Source organism: Neolamprologus multifasciatus, chromosome 23 (assembly GCF_963576455.1).
Source record: "Neolamprologus multifasciatus chromosome 23, fNeoMul1.2, whole genome shotgun sequence".
Taxonomy (NCBI): domain Eukaryota; kingdom Metazoa; phylum Chordata; class Actinopteri; order Cichliformes; family Cichlidae; genus Neolamprologus; species Neolamprologus multifasciatus.
This window is the reverse complement of record NC_140460.1, coordinates 8,649,354-8,662,521: the sequence shown is the minus strand read 5'-3', so window position 1 is coordinate 8,662,521 and position 13,168 is coordinate 8,649,354. Positions and strand designations below refer to the sequence as shown.

Here is a 13,168-nt window from a genome sequence, read left to right as displayed (position 1 = left end):
TTACAATATAAAGTACCTTGAGGTGACTGTTGTTGTGATTTGGTGCTGTATAAATAAAATTGAATTGAATTGGAAAAAAACAACAAACAAACAGACAAACTATGTATTTATCTGCACTTTTTTTTTCAAGGCACTAAATTGGGTTCCATGTGATTCCATGTGTGCTTTCAAGACTTTCTACCTGGTATTTCCACCGCATTCACCAAAATCTGCAAAGCTTGTGACTTTTTGTTGACTTGTAATTTTCCCTGATGAGTATGGCAATAGATAAACTAACATTCGTCTGTATGCTATAATAAAACTCCCTCCCTTCAAATGCACTGGGTAAATAAAACACCTGTCTTTAGAAAAGTGCGTGGGACATTGCGTTAACATGTGGGACAGGACTCAACGAATAAATGCTTTGTTGTCCAACATAATGAACATAAAGAACAAATCTACACTTCTGTAGCGAGGAGATCTGTTATATTACGAGGGGCAACTGTTAAACAAATGCACAGAATCTATGTGACCTGAATGTAGTGTTATTTTGAGCGTTTGCTGGTGGAGGAGGATGTTGCTGTCACATGACCGCTCCATCTGAGGACCAGGAAGTAAGAGGGCGGTGCTTCGTAGGGCTGAAAAAACAAGGTAACCGCTATTGTATTATATCTCTGTTAAAATGGACACAGAGTGCATTTTGATTAAAAACCCTGACAGTGGTTTATACGAGTATTTCGCGGGTGTACGCACTCTTTTCGCCTGGTTTATGCAACCGGCGTCATTTATGCTAACAGCAGCAGCTAGCTTTGTCCAGCTAACAGACGCTAACCGACAGAGAGGACAGCAGGAAGGGCCACCAATGTCTCTGGGTTCAGGGCTGCAGTATTCACCAGCTGCCTCGAAAGCACGTTTATTTTAGTTTTTGGGGCACTATGTTGTAGTTTTAATCGACGTCCTTTACGTATGTCAGCGTTAGAAATGCACGAAGACACAAAGCGACTATTTATGTGCATTGACGTAACCTCTTCAATCAGGGATATGAAACTAAATGTACATCTTGACCACCGCTCATTTTGATCTTAATTGGGCTTAAAGTAACACAGCGTTTCAGAAAAGGAGCATCATACCAACAGTAAAATGTGGTGATGGTGGTGTGACGGTCTGGGACTGTTTTGCTGCCTCACAATCTGGAAGACTTGCTGTGGTAAATGGCCAGTAGAATTCATGGTTCTATCAAAACCTCCTGAAGGAGAACGTCCAACCATCTGTTCGTGATCTCAAGCTAAAGGGTTCTGCAGCAGGATAACAATCCAGAATACACCAGCAAGTCCACCCTTGAATTGCTTAATAAAAACAAACTTGAGACTATGGTCTAGTCAAACTCCTGACCTGAATCCGATTGTGGCTGAATTACAACAATTCTGCAACAATGAGTGGGGCAAAATTAATCCACAGTGCTGTAAAACTTGCTACCAGTTATTGCAAACACTTGATTGCAGTTGTTGCTAAGGGTGGCCCAACCAGTTAATAATAAACCAGTTAATAATAAACACCTTCATTTAGAAACTGAATTTTGTTTAGTTATATTATCTTTGTCCAATATTTAATTGTATTTGATAATCTGAAGCATTTAAGCATGACAAACTTACAAGAAAATGGTAAATCAGGAACGGGGCAAACACTTTTTCACACCGCTATACATAAAATAAAGAAATCAGTTTTTCTAGTATCCTGATGACTTTGCACTATTGTACCTACTCCGTCTTCTACATTAAAAGATCTTTATGGAACTGTCTTGGAAAAGGCATTTTTAGTGTCAGTTATACTTTTTACCTCGATAAATACAGGATATATAAATGTGAAATAAATATAAAATAATATAATAATATCAAAATCAAATAATTTTTATATGATACTACTTATCATTTTTTTTGGCACATCATTTATAGTTAAGGCAGTGAAATGATGTTACCTTTTTAAACTGCAGTGTGCATCCTGTTATTTCTTACCATTTGATACACAAAAATTTCCCAAAAGAGTATAGAAACCTCTTTGGGGCGATCACCAAAATTTTCTGTATGAAGGAAATGATCAACTTTATTTATATAGCATTTTTCTTAAAAAGTAACAATGTGCTTCTACGAAACATCCAATAAATCAAATAAACTTGCTTGGGCCAAGCTGCTGTGTTTTGGACCTGCTGTAGTCACCCAGGCAGTGACAGACTGACACTTGAATAAAATCTATTCAAGTAGTCCACTCAGGATGAAATTAAGGTGTGGATAACCATTTCAAAGTCCCTAAAACAGACAACCAGCTTTAACTTTCCAAGTACCTGAAGTTGAAAGAAGCATTTATTTGTGTATGTGTATCAAAATTTTATTATTTATTTATGTCATGGTCTCTGCATGACAGTATCCATCATGACAGCCATAAAGCATGCTCTCCAGAGGGACATCTTCACACCCAATGATGAGCGTCTCCTTGGCATTGTTAACGTCTGCAAGGCAGGAAAAAAGAAGAAGAACTGCTTCTTGTGTGCTACAGGTAGTCACCATATAAATGGCTGTAAATAATGTGTAAGGATAAGAAGCTTTTTGAAGTAATTTTTTAAGCAATCGTTTTTTTGCTCTTCCAGTTACCACAGAGAGGCCCGTCCAGGTTAAAGTAGTAAAAGTGAAAAAATCGGACAAGGGGGACTTCTACAAGCGACAGCTGACCTGGGAGCTCAGAGACTTGACAGAAGTAGATGCCAAAGATGCAAGCAAGGTGAGAAATAATACATTTCTCTGACCTTTTTTTGTGTTTTCACTTAGAAAACATGTTTTCAAAGCTGATATTGTTTTTTACCTTTATGGTTTAGGAAAATCCTGAGTTTGATCTGCATTTTGAGAAAGTTTACCGGTGGGTGGCCAGCAGTACAGCTGAAAAAAACTCCTTTATTTCCTGCATCTGGAAGCTGAACCAGCGTTATCTGAGGAAGAAGGTGGAGTTTGTGAATGTCAGTTCTCAGCTGCTTGAAGGTGCGTAAATAAATACTCCACCATTAGCCATCCCTGTGACGGCATGCCTCTTGCTACAATTTGATTGCATTTGCTTAAAGGTGTGTCTGTTTATCTCAAACCACTGCCGTTGACACTAGAGTGCACATATTTGAGGTAATCTAATATGGAAGTGAGAATTCCACCTGGATTTTTCTTTTTAATTAAATTTTTTAATGGCATGTTTTCAAAAAGATTCTGCCTCTTCTCTGTTTCCTGGTTTGTGGTATGGTTTTCTGTGTTAAAGTCTTTCTTTATTCTCACTTTTTTCTCTTTAACTTTCTCTGGCCAGAACTTCCTAAAGCGGAAGGTTGGTAGGACTTAACTTCCCCCTCCTCGTTCCTCACCATTGTGTTTTCATTACATCAAACCACCATTCTCACCAGAGACTTTCATCTCCTTAAAACTGCTGCTATTTGGCTCGTTGTCCTTAGAAAATCAATAGAAATGATTCATTTTGTTTGTCTACAGACATTTAGATCATGTTTTTAATCTCCTTGTTTCCCATGTTCGTTCCACATTAAAATGACTGTTTGTATCAAAATCAAATTTACATACTTGTCCTCTGGCCTGTAGCTGTGTATCTGTTTATATTGTTTTGAGTGCCATCGCCTTAGAGCAAGAGCGTGTTTGAATTAAATCTGCATGCTTCCCTTGCACCTGTGTGGGTTCTCTGTACCTCTGATTTCTTCACACAGTCCAAAAACTTGCACGTTTAGTTGATTGGTGATTCTAAATTGGCCATAGGTGTGGATTTGAGTGTGAATAGTTGTATGTCTCTATGTCTTATCCCACCTCTCGCACTATGACAGCTGGAATAGGCTCCAGCTCCACAACTACCCTGAACTAAAAAAATTCAAGAAAATGGATGGAAGGACTCAGTTTTGGAGAAATAACCACTCTTCTCTTGATTATAATTGAACTAGATGTCATGTGAACTTTGATGTGCACAGAATATTTTTGAAACACTCAGCAGTATACCTCTTTCCAGAAATCATGAGCCAATTACTCAAAAAAAAAAACCAAGCGTTATAAACAGTTTGATGTTGGGACTATTTGCTTTCTGCTGTCTATACTGACCAAGCACTCTTACTTCTATTTGACATCACAGAGATACAAGAGTAAAAAAAAAACCCTCTTAATTGAGCATAAATGTACTTAAAAGCAAGCAGGTTGAAGCATGAGCCTTTGGTTCATCGGGTTTTCTAGCATATATATACCGACTGACTTATTTGAAACCTTTCTTAATGAGTAGCCACATCTGAAAATTGTAGGAAAGCATAATAGGTCTCCTTTCATGTGTAGATCCTGTGTCATTTTCTTGAGCCTTGAGCATGAGCTTCTTCTCATGACTACGTGTGTACTTCCTTTTGTTGGGTGTAGTTTAGCAGGTTGAAAATAGTTCCTACATGAAACTGCTCTTAACCTGGTGGGTACATTTTTTAAGTAATTGGATCATAATACTATGGAAAGATATTGATGCAGTTTTAAAATGTACTTATGTTGTTACCTGAGCTCCTCAAGGCATCTCTACAGCTGTTTATCTCCAAAACTGGGCAAGTTCTAGAGGCCAGAGTGAAAATATTTATATTTGATTTTGCTGTGAATTGTCCCTTTTCATACGTATGGATATGTCAGTATATAACCTTAGTAATATATCCCACACTATTTAATGCACACCTGTAGTTTAATTGGAGCTAAAAGAAGTAAAGTACATTGTTAGTTCAGTTGTTTCAGCATACAGATTAATTATTACAGTAATTTCTTTACTTGGAAGCTGATAGACATGCTTCATATTTTCAACCTCCTGCCACTACCTAATATTGTTTTTCATTTGTTGCTCATAGTCATGCTACGCTTTCATCACTCATACAAAATAAGTACAGCTTTTCTCTTAAAACCATGAAAGATCTGGGTATCCCTTACTCAGTGTAATTGTGCCTGTAGATGTTCTTTCAATAATGGAAGAAAACTGGATTGAGTCTGAAGATGCCATATCATGTGTTTTGAACTTTGCCATTCTACTTATGTCTTGCACATGTTTTTGTTCTCTTCTCCTGGGCTTAGAGTCTGTGCCAAGTGGTGAGAGCCAGAGTGTTGCAGGGGGAGATGAGGATGCTCTGGATGAATACCAGGAACTCAGCACCCGTGAAGAGCAAGACATTGAGAGCATGATGGTGACATGCGAGTACGCCATCTCCAATGCAGAGGCTTTTGCAGAGAAGCTCTTCAAGGAGCTTCAGGTTTTAGATGGGGTGAGTAAAGCCAGTTCATTGTCCATTGTTAAGGGTGACATCTGTTTAATGACCTAAAACCACTCTCATTAATAATGAAAGAAAATAATAGTAATTATATCTCTTTATTTGTTCTTATAATAAGGCCAACATTCAGTCCATCATGGCATCAGAGAAGCAGGTCAATATCCTAATGCAGCTGCTGGATGAGGCACTGGGAGAGGTGGACACCATCGAGGGCAAGCTGAGCAGCTATGAAGAGATGCTCCAGAGTGTGAAGGAGCAAATGGACCAGATCTCACAGAGCAATCGTCTCATCCAGATCAGCAACACCAACAATGGCAAACTACTGGACGAGATCCAGTTCTTAGTGGTAAGAAGCACATTAAAATGTTTTCCAAAATAAGCAAAATATACCAAAATAAGCAGCAAACTTTAAGCCTCAGTGGATCTGAGGGTATTGGAAATTTAAAACTTTTTGGGGAATGGCCATGTTGTTTTTCAGAGGAAGAAGTGATCGTATTAGGTCTAAAGGGTGGCAAAGCTTGGTTAGTGAACTGCATCCATCCAGACTGTATGGCTTCATACTGATTGTTGCTAAGTAACGTACAAAAAGACTTTTGGGGCGCCTTTTTAGTTCAGTTAATCACACGGCAAGTAAAATTAAGTTGAAGCCATCCATGTCCACTTCATAGTCAAAGCAGACACACTCCTGATTTTTAGGACTTGATAAAGTTCAAAAGGTTGCGTTTACGAAATTCACTTTTAGAACCAGTCTAAAAAGGCCACTTGAGGATCAGTTGAGCAATTCTACTTTCAACCAAAGAAAGAAAGTAGATTTTGCTAGACAACAACACTTTGATTTGTGACTTTCATTTCGTTTTCCTTGTGTAGAACTACATGGACTTATCAAAGGGACACATCAGGGCCTTACAGGAGGGAGATCTGACATCCCCTAAAGGTATAGAGGCCTGTATCAATGCCTCTGAGGCTCTCCTGCAGTGTATGAATGTGGCTCTCAGACCAGGTAAGTTTAAAAATTAAGCTTTCTTGATTACTTGCTGACTGGGTTGATGAGGCGGTGCTCTTTAAAAAAACAAGTAATGAGATCAAAGTCTTGTTGTTTTGTTTCTGCAGGCCATGAAAAACTTATGGCTGTGAACCAGCAACAGCTCCTGTTCGCTGAACTGAGAGACACCTTTGCTCGCCGCCTCACGAATCATCTCAACAATGTGTTTGTTCATCAGGTAACAGGCATAGCTTGGTCAGGAATATATTTTCATTGTCTCATTCTAAACATTTAAAGAAGGAAAATCTCATCAGAATAGATGTCTCTTGAATCCTCCAGCACTACTGAACTGTGAAATTGAACAAGGTGTACGGATAACGTTGAAATTTGTTGGTTTCGTAAATGTTTGGCTGAACAAAGTAGTGTAATCAGATTTAATAATGAAATGTTTTGGTATCCTCGTCCCTGGTCTGCTGTGAACTGGAGGACATCAGTCTATCCTTTGCTTTTCCAAGCTCTTTGTCTCTCTCTTTCTCCTCTACTGAGCTTTCTGTTTAGTTAAGACTTACTTCCTGGGCTTCCTTGTATCGACTCCCTTTACCTATCCTTGATTCTCTGTGTATCCCACTTTGAATCATCCCACTCTGCTCTTTGTCTCTGTGTCAGTTCAACCACTTCAGTCACTTCAAAATGACCATCCCTCAGTTCTATAGGTCCTCCTGTCTGTCACTTCCAGTGAGTACCCTCACAGCAACCCCCACGTGCCCCATTTTGCTAATGTTTGAATTCTCACATATAACTCAAACATACATGCCATGAGAGCTCAAGCTTTTCACCATAGCACATTATGTATTGCATGGGATATATTTCTAACTACTGAACATCTCACATTTGATCTCAAAGCTGAAGAGGCTCTGTCCATCCTTCTCCTCCTCTGGCAAATGCCTCGGCTCAGGGCTCATTATGTTTGTGTGCTAACGTGGCTTCTTTGCTAATAGTCTCATATCATAAGATGCTGTGCCTGTCTGCGTGCATGTCTTGAAGAGACTGAACAAGCTTAGGAGAAAGTGGGAAGAACATCAGTTCGGTATCAAAAGAGATGCAGTTCAGGAAGTTGGCTGAGAATGTGGTGGCTCTGGAGTGTAAGAACGTCTTAGATTATTTACTTTAACATCATTTGGATATCCAGTACACTAAGGTAATGCTTCAGATGATTGTAAGAGGAAGCAGGCCAAGTCTTCCTTTTGCATAACATGTGTTTGCGTGCATATATGGAAAAATGCATATTATAACTTTTCTCCTGTAATGTATACTTCTGGTGAATATACTGCTAATGATTATCTGTTCTCACTGTGATCTTCAGGGCCATGACCAGAGCTCAACCCTGTCACAGCACACAGCTGAGCTGAGCCTGCCCAAACACAGCCCTCTCCACAGGGACTTACTGCGCTACGCCAAGCTCATGGAGTGGCTGAAGAACACACACAGGGAGAAGTACGAAGGCCTGTCGAGGGTCAGTGCAGTGTTACTTTGTGAAAATACTTGAGAAACAGTTTGACATTTTGGGAAGTGTGCTTTTTGTGGGGTTTGGATAGTACAGCGGATATTTGTGAGAATTATTAATACAGTTAAATAAGCAGAGAGTGGTTAAAAAAGACTAAGTAATAAACTATAATGAAGCAAAGAAAAGAGGAGAGAGCACATGATTCTTAGTATAATATAATGCTTTCCTAGAATGTATGTTTTCCAAAATGTTAATACACATTTTAGCTGTAACAAGTCATAAATCTTAACAAATATTCTCTAATTTTTTACAGACATATGTTGAATATATGAGCAAACTGTATGAGCGAGAAATCAAAGAGTTCTTTGAAGTTGCCAAAATAAAAATGGCGGGTACATCCAAAGACCCGAAGGGCAAGTTTGGTAAGCGCTATGATTCCCACGTTAAACTTAACATGAACTATGCTTGTCTTCCATCATGTAGTTCACTCAAAAGGAATGAATTTTGTTGCATTTCTTGACTGTTTTATCCTCTTCTTATATTATGTTCTCACACCTTTACAAACTTTTCTGCACCATGCCTGGTACCAAAAGCATTACCAAAGTCTTTAGAACAGGTCTCACAGCTCTGCATCCTTGGCAGCCTTCTTGATAATCCCTCTAGACACTTATTTGGACAGTTATTTTGAAGCTTTATCTAATGATCACGGCGGCATTAAAAACTGCAGAATCACCAGTCGAATATGATTTTAAAAAACAAAACACTTGAAGATTTATGTGCTTTAGCTTTTAAAATATGATTATAAATAGCTTATTTTCCCCCTGAAATTATTCTTATACCACCATCTTTGCTGTTGCAGGCTTCTCCATCTTATAATCTTATGCCTGCATCCAAAGTTTGTCTTTCAGTAATGTCTCCTTTTCCTTTTGCACAGGGATTTTACATGCTTTGTTTCTCAATATGTATAATCTGCACAGAACCCTTGGATGAGCTTAGGTTTTGGCAGATTTATAGGACTCTGCTTTCCGCACTCTGTATTAGCTTTTCCTTCTGAAAACAAAAACAAAGACTTTGTTTTCCAAAGGTTTTTTCGAGCTACTACCTAAGTCACTGTGGTGCACGTCAGCGTATGTGTACATCTAACATCTAGCCTTACCCCTCCCATGCTGCATGTATTAAGCCTAACCTGTGTCTGTCTTTGATGCCCGCCTTTCTAACTGGCTGCAGCTACGCTTCCGCGGAAAGAGAGTGCACTCAAACAGGAAACAGAAAGTAAGTACGACATTTGAAATGGAGCTGTTCCACTGTCAATTTTCAACTGTGCTTCTGATCACTACATGGCTGTACTAAAATGAATCCTCTGATCAAACCCCTTTGCTGTTCCAATACGAGCCATTACCTCACCCTGTACCTGGTTGGTTGGGCTAAATCATCACAGTACATTACCACACATTCTGTAACAAATGCCAAAAATCTAACCATTTAATTTAATGTTAATTTGGATTCCTTCACTGTAGAATTTTTGGAAAACTGACTTGAATTAGCCTTCCCACAAAACATAGCCATTAACTCATACCATATTTGTTGTGCTACATTAGGCCTACATGGCAGCTCTGGGAAGCTGACAGGCTCTACCTCAAGCCTGAATAAGCTCACTGTGCAGGGCTCCAACAGCCGGCGTTCCCAGTCTTCATCACTACTGGACATGGGCAACATGTCCGCTTCTGACCTCGATGTGGCCGACAGGACCAAGTTCGACAAGGTAACACTGCCAGAAATTTAAGTGGAGTGGAAATAAAGCCACATGTGTGTACATCCTGAGAAATTACATTTATTTATTTATTTTTGTCTCTGCAGATATTTGAGCAGGTCCTCAGTGAGCTGGAGCCTTTGTGTCTTGCAGAACAAGACTTCATCAGCAAGTTTTTCAAGCTGCAGCAGCATTTGACAGTTGCACCCCCTCTCGCACAGGTATTTTTTCGATCACATACTGGAAATGGCTGTAACAGAAAGATCAAATGGCATCTAAATGAATTATAATACTTCACAACAATAGCAGTGCTTGTACTTGTGTGGTAGCATCTGAAACTGGAGCATTTGTTTCTCCTGAAAGCGTAGAATAAAACCGTGATGGCAGATGCTAGCGTGTTATCAGATCCAGTGTCATTCATATATGCATCCACAGATGTTTGTTTAGGTTTGTCATGTTTGATCTCTTTTGTCCTGTCAGCCAGAGACGGAGGATTTCGATGGAAGCTTGCCATCTAAAAAGCCTCCCCAGGCAGAACACAAACACTCCTTGTCATCAGAGTGAGTTCTTGCAGATCATTGCTAATATTTCTGATGTAATTTTTTTAAATTTTATTTTAAATGCAATTGTTCGCTTCTTTTTTCAATTTACAGGAAAGATATAGTGCGGCTGATGATGAATAAAATCTTCCAGAGCATCGAGACAGAGCTCAACAGCCTCATCGCTTTGGGCGACAAGATTGACAGCTTCCACTCTCTGTACATGCTGGTGAAGATGAGTCACCATGTGTGGACAGCTGAGAACGTTGACCCGGCCTCTTATCTCAGCACAACTTTGGGAAATGTGCTGGTGACTGTCAAGAGAAACTTTGACAAATGCATTGTGAGTAGTGCCTTTTTTGTTGTTGTTGTTGACATCACTAAATTCAAGTCTGGTTAAGGAATATTATGTAGGTTTATTGAAGGCTGCCACACTATGTGTCTGTCTAATTTCTTAACTGCTTATCCAACTCCAGACCCACGAGCAACTCGGGGTCATGTGGGTGGGTGGGGGGCTGGAGATTATCCCAGCTGCCACAGGAGGAGAGGCGGGGTACACTCAGTCCATCGAAGAGCCAACAGACAGAGACAGAAACACGCTCTGACATCCACACTTCCAGCCAATTTAGAATCATCACTTAACAAACACATCTTTGGCTTGTAGGAGGAAGTGAAAGTAGGTGAAGGAAAATCAAAAAGGCTGAGGGATAACATGCAGACTCCACAAAATAGTATAAAAGAGGGACAAAGTTTCTGGGTCTGAAAGGTAAGGGCAACACAGACGTGCCTTAAACCTGGAGTCACTAAAGTGGTAGAAAGCCTTGCAGCTGGGTGACTGTGGGTCAGGAATGGTTGTGCAGCACGGCTACTCATGCCTGGATATTGCATTCAGTGCTGTGATACCAAACACGTGAGTTTACAATGAAGTCATAAAGGCAAAGTGTAGTTTTCTGATGTTGAGGAATTTATTTATAGCGATCTACTCCTCAAAAATAATAACAGTAGTATCATTTTGTGAAAAGGCTAAGCAAAATTTTACTCAGAATTCATTTTCTGTGATAATCAAGAGCCTGTGGGAAATTACTAGTGTTGTTGTTCATTTGTTTGTTTTCAGTCAAAGGAGTCATTGCTGGGCTGGATTTGGGAATAAATTTTAACTTTCTTTCTTTTCTTTTTTTTACAGTCTAATCAGATCCGACAGATGGAGGAATTTAAGATATCCAAGAAGAGCAAAGTTGGTATCCTGCCTTTTGTCACTGGGTTTGAGGAATTCGCTGAACTGGCTGAAACCATATTTCGCAATGCAGAGCGTCGAGGAGACCTGGACAAAGCTTACGTTAAGCTTATCAGGGCCGTCTTCATGAACGGTGAGACCACTGATCATTAAGCAAGTTCTTATTTGTTGGAAAAGGATCGTGTGAAGTTGATGAGGTGTCCTGGAATTTCTGACTTGTTTATTGTCTTCTCAGTGGAGAAGGTTGCCAATGAAAGCCAGAAAACACCACGAGATGTCGTGATGATGGAGAATTTCCACCACATCTTTTCTACGCTGTCACGTCTAAAGATTTCCTGCCTGGATGCAGAGAGACGAGAGGCCAAGCACAAATACACAGACCATCTACAGTCTTACGTAATCAATTCTCTGGGCCAGCCTCTAGAAAAACTGAATGTGAGAAGAGTTAAAGTGACCACAAAATTCAGTCATCTTTATTAGCCTGAGTTGGAGTATTACGAATATAAGCAGAGTTTTATAACAGGCAAACTGTCATCTCGCTTGCAGCATTTCTTTGAAGGAGTTGAAGCACGTGTAGCCCAGGGTGTTCGTGAGGAGGAGGTGAGCTATCAGCTGGCCTTCAACAAGCAAGAGCTGCGGAAAGTAATCAAAGAGTATCCTGGTAAAGAGGTGAAAAAGGGACTCGACAATCTTTATAAGAAGGTGGACAAACATCTGTGTGAAGAAGAAAGTCTGCTGCAGGTGAGAAAAAAACAGTTTAGGGGATTAAAATCATTGCATGCCTCTTCCTGCCTCTGAACTGTTGCACTTCCTGTCTATTCCTCTAGGTGGTGTGGCACTCCATGCAAGACGAGTTCATCCGTCAGTACAAGCACTTTGAAGATCTCATAGGCAGGTGCTACCCTGGCTCTGGGATCACTATGGAGTTTACAATCCAGGACATGCTGGAGTACTTCTCCAGCATTGCTCAGTCTCATTAATCTTGCTGCTATGCACCTTTCCTTAATGATTCACACTGGCTGAAGATACACTAGCAATTTACAAACTACCATCTAATGCTTTTTGAATTAAGAACATTTCCTCTTTGTGTTTTTATTTGAATGAAAGGGAATTTGTACATAAGACAGTGCTAGGGATATTGCTGCATTTTTTTGTGTGTGTGTTTCTTTGAGATTTAACAACAGCTCTCTAAATACTTCTTGTTTGTCATATTTTTATTATTTCTTGATGCCATATGTACATAATAAATTAGCGTCTGCACAACCCCTCCTAGTATTTGTCGCACATTTCTGTTTGTTTTACCGTTAAGTCAGGGGAGTGTCCTTGCTCTTGATACTGGATGAGAGCAGGGATAGGACCAGTGGTGGAGCGTAACTTTACTGAAGTACAATTTTAATATACTTTGTTAGAGTATATCTGTGTTATTTTGCTTTTTCTTTACAGTTGAATGCAAACATTGCATTTTGTACTGCGCACATTTACTTTAAAGGTTATACATCTCCAGCTTCATCAATAAAGTGATGTATACATACACTTGGTAGTGACTACTTTTGCTTTAGGTAATTGATTTTTTTTTATGCTAAAACTTTTATACTGTTAGGCTACTTGGTTGTGATAACTACAGTGTGTTTAGGAAAAACAACCCATCAATGGTACTTTTTTTTTTACATTTAAGTTGGTAATAGTCACCCTCCTACTGAATACTCTAGTTAACACGGTATTAATTTAAGCAAATTTTCAACATTTGTTTTTTTTATTGGTAATTTCAGTATTTATTTCCAATTTTTTTTGGTCAGATAAACTATTCATATTACAAAGCTATTAGATAAACCTTTGTTAGCCAAAAAAAAACCCATTAAAAATATAGTATAGTAA

The 13,168-nt window shown here is 39.3% G+C and overlaps 1 protein-coding gene across 3 annotated transcripts; it reads left to right on the top strand.

Moving 5' to 3' along the window:
* The first annotated feature begins 528 nt into the window (after positions 1-528).
* On the top strand, positions 529-12,556 carry exoc1 (exocyst complex component 1). Of its 3 annotated transcripts, XM_085150348.1 has the most exons (20): positions 529-630; positions 2,398-2,529; positions 2,621-2,751; positions 2,846-3,005; positions 3,316-3,333; positions 5,091-5,278; positions 5,403-5,630; positions 6,152-6,284; positions 6,395-6,504; positions 7,630-7,779; positions 8,084-8,192; positions 8,998-9,042; positions 9,369-9,532; positions 9,628-9,741; positions 10,001-10,080; positions 10,174-10,402; positions 11,243-11,426; positions 11,529-11,728; positions 11,840-12,034; positions 12,121-12,556. In XM_085150348.1, the coding sequence occupies exons 1-20, from the start codon at positions 567-569 to the stop codon at positions 12,271-12,273; spliced, it is 2,787 nt and encodes a 928-aa protein (XP_085006474.1). In that variant the 5' UTR covers positions 529-566; the 3' UTR covers positions 12,274-12,556. The 3 variants fall into 3 exon arrangements, with proteins under 3 accessions (XP_085006474.1, XP_085006475.1, XP_085006476.1); XM_085150349.1 differs by lacking the exon at positions 3,316-3,333; XM_085150350.1 differs by lacking the exon at positions 8,998-9,042.
* Positions 12,557-13,168: the final 612 nt, after the last annotated feature.